Here is a 17,940-nt window from a genome sequence, read left to right on the forward strand (position 1 = left end):
AATGACAGTTGTCATGTCATGATAATGACAGCGTAATATCAGCCTTATGTATAAAACTTCAGGTAGTATTACCACCTGATCTGTGTAGTAACATAGGGGACGCCGCTTGTTCAGAGGAAATAACAGACCTTGAGGCTTTAGTCTGTTGTTGAAAAGATGAGCACACTGTAAAAAATAAAAAAAAATAAATCAAAGCACTGTGAGGGATTTCTCTAGAATCCCAATAAAAATGCTGCAGAGAAAGATGTAAATTACACCCATAATTCCCTACCAATGAGACAGATTCATCTCCCACCAGCCTACCTTAATAGAAGAGGCGGGACTAATGCTAAGTCCGCCTCATTAAAGTCCGGATAGGTGTGAACTAACAGGACAAAATACACATGCAGGACCCGCTCTTGTGTTTGTCTGTGAACTCAGTCTTCCACCCTCTTACTGGCACACACACATATGCACAACACACACACACACACACACACACACACACACCAGCCTCCTGTCTCTGCACTGAGGACACCACCGTCAGAGTGCATCTGTCTCTGAGTGCTGGGGATTTAATCCCATCATCAAAGTGTTTCCTTCTCCTTTTAAAGTGAAGACAACATGACAGACTCGTCCACCAACATGCGGCTGAAGCTGCCCATTGTCTGCTTCATCCTGGAGATCATCCTCATCATTCTCTTTGGCGTGCTGGTGGAGTACGACCATGACACGGATGCAAGGGACTTTCATAATATGTCTCATCATGACTATGAGAATGACTTCTACTACCGGTACCCAAGTGAGTGTCATGGTATACACAGTCACAGCTGGTTACTCTAAAGGTCAGAGGTCAGATTGTTTTTGCTTGACTTTTCTGACTTTCAACAGCAGAATATTAGATAAAGATCACTGAGACTCCAAGCATGTTTGATGAAGTTTTTTCATGCTTAGGTGCATATTCTCAAAGACTTTTTAAAAAATCAAATTCTCCATCTTGGAGCTCAATCTAATCAGCGTTAGAAATACAGAAGCTAAACAGTTATCTGTGCTAAATATTTATAAAGTCAGGTTCTCTTGCGTTTTTTTTAAAATAAAAAAATATTTCCATATATAATGCACAAACATTGTGTTAAAAGGTAGGATTTATGACCTTGTTGCACACTAAAACACAGAAATACTTTATTAATCCCAAAGGGAAATTATTTTTTGTTACAGTGGCTCCAAAAATAACTTATTACAAAGGTGGAAAAAAAGGAACAAACCGCAGAATACAAACATTGTTAAAGACTAAACCAAGATAATCACACACAAGTAAGAAGGATTAAATACAAATTATATACGCGTACTACGTAACCATCCAGTCATTTGTCTGGGTGTGGCCTTGCCTGGAGTGTGCCAAATAATTTATGTTTATTGCAGCTCATTGACACACAACAATTGCACATTTGAAACATTACGTGTTCTAAACATGCATCCCATCAGGATTTTAATAGAGCTGCAACTTTCAAGTATAGAAAGTAATATTTGTTAGTTAATAAGTTGTGTTTTTTAGTTTTTTTCACCTTGCACATGCTGTCAAAGGTCAACACTACATGTCGTGCAATCTTTTTGCAACAGCAATGCATGTTTTATTATTGCAATTAAATAAATCAATATATTTATTTGCATAATTGTGACCATCATCAGCTCTCCCTAACGGAGGGTAAGAAACACTTTATTAAAGGGAGAATATAAAAAGAGCCCTTGGTGAGGGGGAAGGGAACAGGGAAGAGGGAGTCAGGGTAGGACAATGAGAGGGGTGGGGAATAGTCGACTTTGAAAGTTTTTTTTTTTTTTTTTTAATAGATGAGGACATGTAAGTTGGTGAGTCGTTTCACTGCAGCTTGTCATTCCTATAACTGAATGAGTCTATACTACACTCTTGTGCTTATGTCACACAGAGGTAAATCCAAGGTTATACATAACCTTGGGTATCTGAGCATATTTCAGTGTTTAATTCATTAATTAATCGAAGTATTTTATTTAATTTTTTAAAACTCAATCTTACAAGTTCAGAAAACAATTAAGTATCGGTAACTATAAACTTTTTACATGTGATTTTAATAAAATACTTTTCTGATTTTAAGCAGGATGCCATTTTTTCAAGGTGCAGGCAGAATAAGATACAAGCACTGGGGCCAACAACAAGTAATCTTATTTCTAAACTCTCTTTCTGTGTGTGCTGATAATAGAAACCTCAATCAGTTCCTCCTTAACAAATGAGTTATCAGTGACTGGCAGTTGATGGGCGCGTCCTAACAAGTTGCTCAATGCTAATGTGTTACCTTTTGACTCCACTACTCTCAGGTGTGCAGGTGCTGCTGTAGGGCTGAGCACAGAATGCAGGGAATGTGGTCGGAGAGCAGTCGTCTTCTAACTTAAAGCTGCTGGAGATGAAATTTTGTATGTAAGCTCATAGATCGATAAATTAAAGATGGAAAAGGTTGAAATCGCAGCTTGAAAGTTTGTTTCCTTCTTTTCTGCTTCTTGACGAAGGCGGTCGCATTTTTCTTCTCCCACTCTCCTCCATATCTGCCCATGCTACCAGCTGCCTGTTACTGTTCTTCCATGTTCTCTTTGGACGGGATGATGCTGAAATTTGTGGAAAGCACTTTGTGGTTTTTACCTGTTAAAAGCGCTCTATAAATAAAGATGACTGACTTACTACTTACTTTCTATCTCCACTGTAAACACAAGGTTTAGTGCATTGCAATGTGGGATTTGGATTCTAGTAGACCAGGCGTTCTCAACCTTGGGGTATGGACCCAATTTGGGGTCATGAGATAATGGGAGGGGTTTGCCGATGCCTTCAAGAAACTAAGAATTTTTTTTTTTTTTTTTTTTACAATTTCAGCCCATTTTTGCTTATTTTTACCCTTTTTCTGAAACTATTTGCCATATTTTAACCTAATTTTATCACTTTTTCTTGACATATTTTTGCCCCATTTAATTAATTTTTGCTATGTTACTCCCATTTCTGTCACTCCTCCATCAAATTTCAATGCCTTTTCTGCACATTTATTCCACTTTCATGACATTTTCAGCACTTATAAACCCTTTCCACCACTTTTACCACCTAATGTTACATATGTTGACCATTATTGTCACTTTTACCCTCTTTTCACCATATTTCATACTTATTCTTGCCAATTTAACCACATTCATGATTTGTCATACCTAATCTTTGCCAGCATACACTAATTGTTCCCACATTTTTCTGACCCTTGACACTTTGAACACTTTTTATTACCTTTTTGTCTGTTTTTGGCCATTCTAATTTGCAACTTTTGACCAGTTTTTGTGTTTTTAAAAATACCATTTCACCTATGGTTCCAATTTGAATATCTATAAAGCCATAGAAATGTATTTGGAGATTAACACATCCTTCTGGTGAATAAATGTAGGGAACCGTCTTTGCATGCTGACATACTGGACACACTTTGAAAGAAGAACAAACTCTTCAGGTAGTCTTTCTTTATACAAATGGTTTAGAGCAGGGGTGTCAAACTCATTTCTAGTTCAGGGGACAAATATGAAGCAGTTTGACCTCAAGTGGGCCACAGATTTTTGAATGGAAAAAAGAGCAAATTTCACATTAATGTCCCCTGGTTTCTACTTCCACGTATAAATAAGATATGAATGATGAAGTGAGTATATCAGTCACTGCAGGATCTGCAGGATTTCTTTATATTTTTGTGGAATAATTTGAGGAAAATTTGCCAGATTTTGAAAAAACGGAGCGTTCTTTCAACAATTTGAGATTAAAAATGACTGCCGTCATGTGATATAAGAACTGGAAAACTGAGCTCTGCAAATCTTGTGAATTTTAATTGAATTTTTGTATTTTTAGGTGCTGAGATATCTACAACTGAATTAGTTGGTCATTTATAAAATGTTATGTTTTTACTATTATTAATACTTTCTCAAGTGGGCCGAATTTGATGCCCTAAAGGGCTGGATTTGGCCCCCGGGCCTTGCACTTGACACGTGGTTTAGAGCGGGGGTTCTCAAAGACCGTGGCTCAGGTGGTAGAGGGTCGTCTTCTGATCGAGAGGTTGGGGGTTCGATCCCAGTACCTGACTATGTGTCGAAGTGTCCTTGGGCAAGACACTGAACCCTAAGTTGCTCCCAGTGGTTGACTAGCGCCTTGCATGGCAGTCCTGTCCCACTGGTGTGTGAATGTGAGAGTGATTGTGGTGATAAAGCGCTATATAAATCTAGTCCATTTCCCATTCAACTGGTCTCACCCTGGGACCCACATTTTGCCATGGTCATTAAATCGTGACCCACCTTTTTTTTTTTTTTTTTTAAGAATTCGACAAACTAAAATTAGTATTTAAAATAGCTATATTATATACTATATATACTATGTATATATGTATATATATACAGTTTTTTTTTTTTTTTAACATAAATCCATATTTTTTTTCTGTGCAACATGTGCCTGTCAAAAGAAGTGTCTTTCAAAATAAAAGACAAGTCCAACATGAGAGACATTAAGTATTTGTTCATTTTTGAACAGCTGTTCATGACCCAGCCAATGCAGGTCTGCGGCCCACTTTTGGACCAGTTGAGAATCACTGGTTTAGAGAGAGAATGGTTAACTGCATGCATCTTAAACAGTACATGTGTGTGTTTGCAGTTACCTGTGCAAAGTCCAGTGTTTTATAAACCCTACTGTTTACCTGAGTGCTATTCATGAGATGACAGCACTGTCCAGTTTTCTCAGTTTAATCCCGGATCACAATTTTTTTTTTTTAAGACATAAAGCTACTATTTCAACAGTGTTTTAAGCACTCCATCTTTATACTGCAAAACACGAATATTATGAGCACAGAGTAAAGGTCCATTAAGCTTTAATGGTGTCAGGTAATCTTTTACCCGCATGCACTGTCATGGGAGTCAAATCAGCAGTTAACCTTCATTTTTCAGGAGTAAGTATACACAACCTTCATGCTTTGTTTTTTTTTTTTTTGTTTACGCCTGGAAAAAAACTGCCAAATATACCGACACGATATTTTTATCTGACAATCTACAGGATCCTGTACTGTACATTCCCTAAATCACTGTTGGTGGTAATGCATAGACTTTGTAGCATGTGCTCTTTATGATAAAATCTCCAGCAGTCAGATAGAGGAGGAAGCTTCTTCATGAAAGTTCACCACCACATCAACATATTTTAGGATATTCTCAGTGAGGTATCAGGTATCAGGAAAACATCGGTCATTTATCAGACCAGACGGACTCATTTTTCATACCAAACGCTGTCAGATGAAACGGCCTGAGGCTTCAAAATAAAAGTCATCAGATTAAACAACTTCAAAGGCCGTAAAACACAACATGACATATTTTGAAGAAACCGTAAACAAAAATGACGTCGTCATTATGTGCTGCTTCGGACAGTTGAAAACTGTTATTTTTCGATTTATTTTGAAAGGCTAAGATATATTAACATTTCATTTAACTGTGTATTTATTAATCAAACAATATGTCCATATATATTACCTTTTAAAAAAATAAAAGGAAATAATGCACACTTTATAGATATGTTTTTCTATCTACAGTTACTGTATGTACATATATATTATTAAAGTATTATCATTTTTATTATTATTATACTTTTTTTCTTTGTTTTTAATCTTTTTAATCTTTGTGGTCTGCAGTGTGGACAGCAAAAATTCATTGTACAGGTGCGCGTGACAATAAACACTTTAAATCTTTTATTTTGAAGCCTGAAATTGTTTCATTTGACAGTGGTTTTCCTGATACCTGATACCTCTCTGAGACCAAAGGATGTCCTAAAATGTACACTGTACATCAGAGAAAAGACATTTATCCTAACCCTAAAAGCACATGCATCACATTTTAAGATTTAGATAAGATAACGCTCTATTCCTCTCACAATAGATGTATTACAGTAGGTTTTCAGAGGATACCCTACGGAGGAATTCTACTCCTACTGGTCCGGTGTGTGTGATCAGCCCACTGGGAATTGTGTGTATCTGGGACAAAATATCAATGGGGACACTGGCAACACCACCACTCAACCATGCCAATTGTTGGTCACCATGGCGACGGTGGCCTAGGCACAGAGCAATATTGTTTATGGCAGTTTGGGGTGAATAATCAGACCTCCACAGAATTAAGTGCTAAACAATCAGCATGAACAGAGAAGGAAGGTATACTGTAATCAGTAAATGTCACAGAACAGGTTGTTAGTGATCAGTGACAAACATTTTAAACAATAGGTTATTTCTCTCTTAAAAATAAGAGTTTAAATTCCTGTATCTCAGGAAAACAAGTTGTTAGGTTTAAATAACCATTCATGTGTAAGCATAGACCGCTTCAAACCTTAGTTGCAATAACACCTGATGCCCCACTTCACTAATTCTTATGTAATTGCTCATTTAAAGGATCCATTTCAATGACAAAACCCCTTAAGTGCCTCAAAAGCTGGATCTGGTGTGCTGCTTTTGTTAAATGAGGTGCTGAGAAGTGCTTTAGGGTTTGATAAAGAACTGCTGTGTAGTCCTGTGCTGTTTAACGACAGGAAATGTGTAAAATGGTGAGAAAATTACTACAATATTTTATACTCCTGTTGAAAACTCATGAAAAATAAAATCAACTGATTTGAATCCTGATTATGCTAACTGAACTGCTGCTATAGTAAACCATATTTATGCAGGAATAATGTGGACAAAAATCATATTAAGTGCATTTCAATCTCCAACGAAAATACTTTGACTTTTTTTTTTTTATAAAGATTTGCAGTATTTTAAATGTTTTTTTTTTGTTTTTTTTTTTTTTTAAAATATTTTTAATTCTAACATGAAAAACAACAAATTTTGTTAAAAACAACTCACTGTTTTTTGTATGCTAATGTAGTTTTAAGTACAGTGACAGCAAGATAAAGTTTGGTGTCATCTGCATAGCAATCACACTTACAATCATTATGCAGCTAAAAAAAATCACAAAATAAACTCTTATTTTCTAAAAACAAAAAAACACAACAAAACTCCTATTATTAAAAAGATTCCTTATAGCTTCTGATGTTAACTATGGATCACGTCTGTTGGCAGGTTTCCAGGATGTGCACGTGATGATCTTCATCGGTTTCGGCTTCCTCATGACCTTCTTGCAGCGCTACGGCTTCAGCAGCGTTGGGTTCAACTTCCTGATCGCAGCCTTTTCACTGCAGTGGGCGACGCTCATGCAGGGTTTCTTTCATGGCATGCATGGGGGCAAGATCCACATTGGGGTGGAGAGGTGTGTACCATATATACACTAACACACACAAAAATCCATGTAATCTCACGAGACTCTCTTCATATTCACTCATTTTCTTAATAAAAAGTTTCTAGATTGTTGTCATTGACCCACATTGTTTATGGGACACATTGTTTTAAAACAGACAATCATGTGCGACGGCGTATTAGGGCCACATTAAAATATAATAAAAATCTTGGCACGATGAGATTAAAGTCGTATTATTTCAAGAATAAAGTAATTGTAATTTTATGAGAATAAAATCGTATCTGACTAAAACAGTAATTTTATTACATTAAAGTCACTAAATCAATCAAATTCAAATTGATTTACAAACAATATCTGGTCTGTGTTGCGGTCAATCGTGCATTTATGGAGAATGTGGAACATTTAGTGAGATTATAAATCTCTTTCGGTTTTGCAAACAGTGAAATATTGAGCATTTTAGTCCATCATCACACACTGTTATCAGTTTCAGGACTTTAAAGCGATTTAGCAGACATTACCAGACTGATTTGGAGCAAATGGCCTTTTTTGTGAAGGACGACTTGAGGGATATCGATGTTAGTTGTGTTCACTTCAACATGGAATTACGAGTTTTTTTAGGATTTTCAGAATTTTACGATTGTAATCTTGAAATATTACGACTTTAATCTAATGAAATCATGATTTTATTCTCAAAATAATCTCGTAGTGCTTAGATTTCTTTTCATTTTCATGTGACCCTAATACGCTGTCTTAAATATGTGTTATGTCTCGTTATTTTGTTTTTTTTTTCAGCATGATCAATGCTGATTTCTGCACGGGTTCTGTGCTGATCTCTTTCGGAGCCGTTTTGGGGAAAACCAGCCCTATCCAGCTGCTGATCATGGCCATGTTTGAAGTCACATTGTTTTCTGTGAATGAGTACATCCTCCTGTCTGTTCTGGGAGTGAGTCACTTCATACACACCGTATATTGTGCAAATCTTTCTGCAGCTTGTTTAAGTTAATCTTGATTTACAGAGGGATAAAATAAATTATATTGTACAATAGCCAGGGTTGGGGTCAATTATAATAGTAACCGCGTAATTGATAATTAATTAAAATTATGGTGTAATCATAATTGTAACTGTAATTGAAAACATCTGTTGCTGTTGTAATCATAATTGAAGTGTAATTTAGTTCAAATAATTGACTTTGCAATTGTAATTGGCAGGGAAATTCTATAAAAACTGCAATTTAATTAAACACAAACCTGAGGAACCATGTTATAAAGTACTATGGCTTACACATATGTAGTTAAAATATGTCTTATATCAAGTTTTTGCACTACAAGTCAGTTCTCTTGAGTATAATGATTAATTTAATTTGAACTTTAGTAATTGGGAATATAATTGTAATTGACTTTCAGTGTAAAATAATAATAATTTCAATTGTAATGTGGAAAAAAAGGCTGGTCACCGTAATTGAACATGGGGAATTGAAGACACAATTTTTAATTGAAAAATGTAATTGACCCCAACCCTGACGATAGCACTAGGTAATAAGTTGAAGTACAATCATGGTTACATAATGTATTTGTTGTGGATTCTCTTTTCAGACCAAGGATGCTGGTGGATCCATGACCATCCACACGTTTGGAGCCTACTTTGGCCTCATGGTCACACGGGTCTTATACAGACCCAACCTGGACAAAAGCAAACACAGGAACTCTTCAGTCTATCACTCAGACCTGTTTGCTATGATTGGTAAAACTCATATGAAGTTTGAATGTTTTCAGTTTTAAAATGTTTTTATTTGAATGTTGTGCTGCGTCATATATTATGGATTTGACCAAGTAACTCCATATAAGTGATGAAAAAAAGCATACAAAAACTCTATTATTTGGAGAGTTTCATGTTAAGTATTTGAATTAAAATCTGAGCATTTAGATTTAAGTGTGATGTGATGCTTATACACACAGGTACCATCTACCTCTGGATGTTCTGGCCCAGCTTCAACTCAGCCGTCACCGCTCACGGAGACGACCAGCACCGCACAGCCATGAACACCTACTACTCCCTGGCAGCCTGCACCATGTCCAGCTACGCCATGTCCGCCCTGACAGCACACGACGGGAAGCTGGACATGGTGAGTACAACAAGGCAACATTAGGGTGTTCCATCAGAAAACAGTTTCAGATCATCTCGATTAGGACCCTGCATTAGGTTTTGGCGTCCAGAATATGATTTAGGAAGAAATTTGGAAGAAAAAGGAGATTTTTTTTAGAGCAGGGGTGTCAAACTAATTTTAGTTTAGGGGTCAAATAAGGAGCAGTTTGATCTTAAGTGGGCCACAGATTTTAGGCGGGGAAGTAATTTCAACAATATTGTGCCTTAGTTTACACTTCTACGTATACGTAATACAAAATATATATGAAACCGACAATATCTAAGCAATTAGTGATGGATACCAGTCCTAACGGGATCTTCACTTTAAATTTCCTAGATTTGTGACATATTTCTATTTAATTAGAGGAAATATTAATTAACAGGGGAAACTGAAGGATTTTGTAAGAATTATGAGGTTTTTCAACAGTTTAACATTAAAAATGACTGCAATCCTGCGATATAAACACCGGAAGTGTTAAGTATCATTTAAAAGTTACTTGCTGGACATTTTTTATGCAAGTTTCATTGTTTTTGCAGAACAAAATCACAAATGATTCCAATATGCCTTTTTTTTAAAAATTTGGCTCACTGTGTTATTAAATGGAGCAATTTCCAGGTGGCTTGTGCAACTTTTAAATATGATTTCATTTGCATAAAATTTGGACCCAAATAATTTGACCAGATATGGAACCAAATGTAGGGTTCTATGTATACAGAATCTAAATTATTATTATTTTTTGGACCACCCTGAGCAGCATCCAATACAATGGATTTAATGCAATGATTTTACCATGAGACAGCAACAAAATATTTTAAACTAAAACAGGTCGAGTTATAAAACAAAAAAAAAAACAACAAAAAAACTAAAAAGTATATATATATATATATATATATATATATATATATATATATATATATATATATATATAAAATGAAACCTATTCAACAAGAAGAAAAATCGAACAACCATATGCTTCCATTAATTTCATTAAAAAAATAATAATAAAAAATGTGTCAAATACAACAAATCCATACAGTGGTACTTAATATAAAGAGTTATATTTAAAAAACAAAAAAACAAAACAAAAATATGATTTAAAAATGTGGCAACAATAGCAAGAAAAAACGTTTTTGAATAAAGCAAGAAAACCTCAACAGAAACAAACTACAAACCAAGGATGTCAAATAAAAGAACGAAATTAGAAAACAAACTCATATTCAATCCAAATGTTTTATATATTTGGGGCGATACAACAAATATAAACAGGTCACACACATACACATAGTTCATAGTGTTAATAGTTTATTATAGGACCAATAGAAGCACATCTCTCTGCACTCAGGTGACACTAGAGTATTAAAGGTAACTAGTATTATTAAAAGCTAAAGTTGTGCTACTCTTGTCAGCACCAATGATCTCTGCATCAGGAGTGAAACCTCGTGACATAGAGCTGCAGAGATAAAGCTGATGAGTGTGTGACAGGACACGCCTCTGGAAGGACTTCAGGTTCAGTGAAACTCTGCTGTCAAACACACGCATCAATCACAGCTGAAATCTAGAGGTGACATTCTTCACCTGATGTTAATCACAGCAAGCACCAGCAACGTGATCATATCTGCAGGAACATTTACACTTTTTTTCTTTAAGTGTAAATCAGTAGCTTCAGTTGCCACACGTGTTAAAAGCAGGTATAGTGCAGTGATGGGTAACTCCTATCACAGTGGGGGCTAAAAAAACACATTCTCAGTCTGATCCAAGGGCCACGCTTTCAATATTCATGTCGGCGTTTAGAATAATGACCAATCTGAACGTTGAGATTGTGTGTTTTTATGATTATTATGTGTTTTTGTTGTCATCTTGTGTATTTTTGTTCTTGTTTTTTATATTTATCTGTTTTTCTTGTGTATATTTCTAGTCATCTTGTGTATTTTTGTTCTCCTTTTGTATATTTTGTTGTTCTTTTGTGTATTTTTGTTGTCATTTTTTTATTTGTCTGTTATTTTTGTGTATTTTGTAGTCGTCTAGTATTTTTGTTCTCCTTTTGCATGTTTTTGTTCTCCTTTAGTGTATTTTTGTTGTCGATTTTTATATTTATCTGTTATTTTTGTGTATGTTTGTAGTCATCTTGTGTATTTTTGTTCTGCTTTTGTATATTTTTGTTGTTCTTCAGTGTATTTTTGTGTAATTTAGGATGTTTTTGAGGTGTTTATGTGTATTTAGGGTAACTTGCGTGTGACCCTACTTGCTCATGTCTGGCATAGTGCATTATGGTTAGTTCTTTTTTAAGATGTCCGTTTGTGCATTTTGTTGTTTTTTGTGTGTTTTTGTTGTCCTTTACTGTATTTTTCTGTCATTTGGAAGGTTTTTTAGCTGTTTTTTTGCATCTTCGGTACTTTAGGGACCTCACAAAAAGGTTGCATGTGGCCCCGGGTTGGCATTTGCACATGTCTTGTAAAGTACAATATGCCAATATACTGATATGCTTATTTAATAAAATATCAAATTGAAAACTTTCAACCATTTACTCTCGTGTTAAAAGCCTCAAGGTACGGCCTGATAAAGCTAGATTACACAGTGTAAGTGCAGTATTTGCACTCCTTTAACTCAGCGCTAACTGCTGTTTTCAGGTCCACATCCAGAACGCTGCTCTGGCCGGTGGCGTCGCAGCAGGAACAGCTGGTGAAATGATGCTGACGCCTTTCGGCTCCATGATTGTTGGTTTTCTGGCTGGCATTATCTCCGTCCTGGGCTATAAGTACCTTACAGTAAGTAAGGGACGACCATTCAACACTTTATGTGCATATAAAGCCAGTAGAGATACTGAACATATAATAATAAAACCACACATTAGTGCAGGGCTCATCAACACGGTGCTTGCATGGACCATGTGAGGTGCCCTCAGGAACTCTAGTCGTCAAAAATCAGATTTACTTTCCAGGATTCAAACTCCTAAAGATAAATACATATGAGATATGTAGTTAATATTTAGTAAAGTTAAATATTGCTGATAAAGTTTTAGTATTAAATCAACCATCTTTAAATGTTTAATTTCACTGAAACATTGTGGCAAATGTTTTTAAGTGTTGCAGATCTGGCGTATGGTCATTGGTATGTTATATATTATATAATTTTTAAGATATATATTTTTTAAATGCAATGTGGATTATCGATAAAATGTAATAGAAATGAAACAATTGCATAACTTGAAAAAAGTGTTGCATGTACGTGAAACCTCAACATTTCCTACTTTTTTAAGTTACTGTTAGTCTTCCTTTTTATTTTACCATCTAATTAAAGTGAAATGGTGAAAATGTAGGATTTAAGAAGTGCTTTTCTCACTGGTCGCTCACAGTTTCAGAAAGGTTGGTGACCCCTGCAATAGAAGGGAAGTTTGGACACACCCTGGACTGGACCTCAATTACAAGGCCATCATGATGTCAGCGAAATTATAGAAATTAAGCATATATTGTTGGTGTAAGATGAGAAAACTTTGCGTTTGGAAATGATTATAGGTTTTGTGAGATTGTTGGAAATAGATTGAAACATCATTTACACAACAGATGTCACATGGACCAGTGGGTGATGTATCGTGAAACTGTCACGTAAATGAATCTATTATTCTGTGCGTTCCAACACGACTTCAACACATTTTTTATGGCAGTGGCTATCCGTACGATTGCCGTATCAATATACCGACATTCTATCCTTACGCAGTGCCCCTCATTAGCCAGTTTAGGTCCTGTGTTAGGTCAGTCATTGGCCAGTTTCGGTCTCGTGACTATGGCTCAACCTAATCCTAACCCTTAAAAATTGTTGCGATATTGGGTTATAACCTAACCCTAACTTTAAGACGCTACGTACGTGTACTTCGGTAAATGTACCAATAGCACCTGGCGTTGCCCGTACTGCAACCGTACAAATAGACACTTTCAATTTATATCCGAACTCTAACCCTAACCCCAACCCTACCAATCCCTTCTTCTTAGTTGTACCACATCAGTTTCTTAATATGGAGTTAGTGCAGTGGTCCAAGGCATCCGTTTTTCACAAAGAATCAATTCCTCAATCAACTTTTTTCCACATCAAGCATATTTTAATTCGAAGAAGGACGAATAAAGTTCTTTCAAGCAGTGCAAAAAAGAGTTATGATATAGTGTTGGAACGCACAAAACAGTAGATCAAAACAGAATGAAAGTTTAACTATGAAGATGGCTCGCATTCCAACATCTTTGTCTTGGTTTTTCAAAGCATTTGATCACGGTTCCAACATTCTATACCCAAGTTACAAATCTCTTTACCAATAAAGTAGAACCTTGAACAATTCCTTTGATCGTCTACCAACATTTACATTATTATTATCCGTTCCAGCCTGTCCTGGAGGAAAAGCTGAAGATCCAGGACACTTGTGGTGTAAATAATCTACACGGAATGCCTGGAATTCTTGGTGCTATTGTTGGAGCCGTAACTGCTGCCGTGGCAACCAAAGACGTCTATGGAGAAGGGTAATAATAATAATAATATCTGGACGTATAGAATAGTTGCCACATTGTCTCTAAAGCAGATACATTATGATATTTTCCCCCATTTCCTTGTTGTAATATTGAAATGTGTGATATTTTGTTAGCTTGCACGATGTTTTCCCCTTGGTGGCTGAGGGAAAAAGAGAAGCTTCCGTCCAAGGTGGTATCCAGGCTGTTTCCCTGGCTGTAACTCTTGGAATCGCTCTGATAGGTGGCCTTATTGTCGGTAAGTTTCCTGTTTCACTCACGTTTTTGTGTCTTACAGAAATTCCAAAAAGTCCAAACTTCTCATTTGATTTCAGTGAGAATTTTTGAAAAGTAGACAGTGACATAGGTGTAAACAGGTTTAGCGATGGATCGAGGTTGGTGGTTTAATTTCAAGCTAATACCATATAATACAAAGGAATATCATAATAAGATAGGACAGGCATGGGGAAATGCACAAAGATTGTAAATTCAAGAAGTTAAATTGAATATAAAAGAAAATAACTTAAGAAAATACACAAAAAAACACAAAACAACAAAAAATGCACAAAATGTCAACAGGAGTATACACAAAATCAAAACACTCAACTAGATTTAAAAGATATACCAAATGACTCAAATAACAACAGACCCATAAAATGATGACTTGTCTCAAACACATAAAATGACTTAGAAAACACACAAAATGACTCCCAAGACATGCAAAATGTTACAAAAAACATACAAAATAAAAATTATAATAATAACAAACATACAATGACAGAAAAAATACAAAACAGTTTCGAAAACGCAAAGTGATTTTCAAAAACTCACAAAACAACAACAAAACGACAATAAGACAATAAACATAGACCAAACCCTTTGTTGTCCACCCCTGTAAATGTCTAATAAATATCCCGTAGCCGATAATATTGTTATAAACACACCAAAAATAGCACAGTGTGTGTTGTGACCTGCTTGAATCGTCCCATACATTTTATATTTCTTGTGATTTCTATTGCTTTTGTAAAGTTTCTATTACAGTGTCATTGAGTGTGGTATCTATAGTATATTATTCTCATAAGTAATTTTTGTATAGGATTCATTCTGAAGCTGCCAGTCTTTGGAGCTCCTCCAGACACCATCTGCTTTGAAGACAACATCTACTGGGAGGTCAGTCTGAGATCCTTCATAACAAACTCTACTTCTCATGACCAGAACCAGAACAACACACACTTACATTCACTGGATGTTTCAATAACTTCACAAAACCAGTGATCACTGCTGCCAATCAGTTACCTTTGCAGCCACCGGGTGGCGGTGTTACACCAGCAGTGGGTTACCAGTGTCAATAGTTCTACAGCTGTCTCAGATGAGATTATTATCATTTTATTGTAATGTTACACATAGATGTACAGAGTGAAAAAAGTTATAGAAAAGCCTTTAACACGGAAGAAGACATCTTCAATTACAAAAATTATTGATAGAAGGGCCACATTATCAACAATTAGAATATTGACCAATCTGTGCATTAATACAGTGTTTTTATAATAATTGTGTATGTTTTTCTGTCATTCTGTGTATCTTTATTGTTTTCTTGCTTGTTATGATTGTGCATTTCTGTTGTCCTTTTGTGAGTTTTTCCTGTAAAATGTATGTTTTTTGGAGTCATATTGTGTATTTATGTTGTCATTTTGTGTTTGTTTTTTTTTTTTAGTAACTTTTGTGTAATTCTGTTGTCGTTTTCTTGTCTTTTTGTGTACACTTTTTTAAGTCATTTTGCGTATTTTTGTTGATGTTGTGTGTATTCCTATTGTCGTTTTGTGCATTTTTGTAGGAGTTTTGTGTGTTTTTTTGGAGTATTTTTTGTGTGTGTATGTATTATTGCATTTGTTTTCTGTATTTTTCTGTAATTTTGTACTTCTTCTAACTTTTTTTCAATTGTTATTATTATTTTTAGACCATTGCTTACAAGTCTAGACCTTTTGCTTCCAAAGCATTCCCAAAATTAATCCAATAATTGATTCTTATTTTATTTTATTTCATTTTATTTATTTCTTTATTTTTTTACATTAACCATAGTGTAATGATGCTTTGTACCAGATTATAGTGTTTTTGCTCATTTTCATCTGACGTCCCTGTGGTAAACTAAGAAGAATATAAAAGGGAAACAACACAAAAGAAAATTGATAAAGAATAACACATAAAAAAGGTCACATGCACTGAAGATGTACACTTAAAAAGGAAATATGCGATATTTTGCTATAGTGGGGTCAGGGTGGAATTAAATAAGTCTTTCTACTTCCCATTCCCTTTTCAGTAGACATTTTATTGCAATTATAAGACTACATGCAGGACTTTATCTATTATATTGAACATCTCTGATTGTTTTTCTCTGTTGAAGTTTCTTTGTACACTAAGAGGTTTTGTTTGTTTGTTTGTTTTCTTGCCCCTGCTTGAAAAAACAAAAACAAAAAAACAAATAAATGAAAAATGAAATGAACAGTCCATAATTAATTGCTCAAATGTGATCTTATACTTTCGAATATCAATCAGGTTGACACACATGCATTTCCAACTTGTTGTGATTCTTGTTTCAGGTTCCTGGAGAGGAGGGACACAATGATGAGCTGACCACTATAAGGACCGAGGAGTCTGAGAAGCTCAACGCCTAAACACACACACACACACACACACACACACACACACACACACACACACACACACACACACACACACACACACACACACACACACACACACACACACACACACACACACACACTGTAGGATAAAACAAAGACCCACATTGTTTCCTCCTCATCATCCACTTGTAACGTGTTGTCCTTTTTGATGTCGTTACCAAGACAACCACCAGAGGTCGCTTTGCTACAACGTGACTATGCTGCAGACCTGAGGAGAGGTTTTGAGGGAGATGAGTCCAGTTTGTAGAAAGGTTTTCTTTTCAGTCTGGAAATTTAAACAAATATCAACTTCAGTAGTGAATTCACACCAAAGACTTTTTCATCCCGGACCTTATCAAAATAAAAGCCTGCTTTCATCATAAAAGGGCATAATGGAATACTAAAGGTCAAATTTTATTTTATTTCTGTTTCAAGAATAAGGATTTCATGGATCCATTCCAGAGCCATGATTTTGTTTTTATACACGTATTATTGCTGAATGCTTCATGTTTGGGATTGTAGGTATTTGTATTTGTCCTATTAAACTGTAGAACAGTGATCCTCAACCACTGGATCGATACCAGAAATAAAATACATATGATTTTTAAAAAACGTTATCCTTTCTTAGCAGCGTGGCACAGAGGTCAGCAACCCAGTGGTTGGGGACCACTGCTGTAGAGTTTTTGTTAGATTACACACACAACAGATGTTAGTGCTGTATCTTTGTTTTGTCTCTATTCACACTCTCAAGTGAATTTTTTTTATTTTAATTTTAAATTGACTTGAAATTATTTGATAACCTCAAAAATAAATCTGTTTTGTTTGGCAAAATAAAAAAAAAGTTTTAAAATGTATTTACAATGATTGTGTGAATTTGTTGAATTTACAACTATTGAAGATGAGTCAAAAACTGTATTCAGGGAGCGCAAACCTCCACCAAGCACCAAATATCTTCTTTTCAGATACTGGCAGTTATCTAGATCAATGATCCTGATCATGGTACCATGATTGTTCACTCTTTAAACCAGGGGTTCTCAACTGGTCTCACACTGGGACCCACATTTTGCCACGGCCATTAAATTGTGACCCACTTTTTTTTAGAATTCAACCATCCAAATTTTGTTTTTTTTAAATAACTGTTGAAAACACACAATCTTTTTTAAAACATAAATCGATATATTTTCCTGTGCAACATGCATGTAAAAAGAAAAGTTTATTTCAAAATATAAGTGAAGTCCAAGATGAGAGACTTTAAACTTTTATTTATTTTTGACAAGCTGTCTGCGACCCACCCATTACAGGTCCGCGACCAAATTTTGGGTCCCAATCCACCAGCTGAGAGTTGCCGCTTCA

General features: G+C 35.4%; 1 protein-coding gene across 2 annotated transcripts; it reads left to right on the plus strand.

Annotated features, from left to right (window-relative positions):
* Positions 1–365: 365 nt before the first annotated feature.
* On the plus strand, positions 366–17,441 carry rhbg (Rh family B glycoprotein). Of its 2 annotated transcripts, XM_028470439.1 has the most exons (11): positions 366–781; positions 7,101–7,287; positions 8,068–8,218; positions 8,869–9,016; positions 9,232–9,398; positions 12,047–12,184; positions 13,788–13,921; positions 14,044–14,165; positions 15,003–15,076; positions 16,504–16,578; positions 16,617–17,441. In XM_028470439.1, exons 1-10 carry the CDS (start codon positions 604–606, stop codon positions 16,576–16,578), a joined length of 1,374 nt encoding a protein of 457 aa, XP_028326240.1. In that variant the 5' UTR covers positions 366–603; the 3' UTR covers positions 16,617–17,441. The 2 variants fall into 2 exon arrangements, with proteins under 2 accessions (XP_028326240.1, XP_028326238.1); XM_028470437.1 differs by having other exon boundaries at positions 367–781; positions 16,504–17,441.
* Positions 17,442–17,940: the final 499 nt, after the last annotated feature.

The sequence above is a fragment of the Gouania willdenowi genome, chromosome 16, assembly GCF_900634775.1.
Source record: "Gouania willdenowi chromosome 16, fGouWil2.1, whole genome shotgun sequence".
NCBI lineage: Eukaryota > Metazoa > Chordata > Actinopteri > Blenniiformes > Gobiesocidae > Gouania > Gouania willdenowi.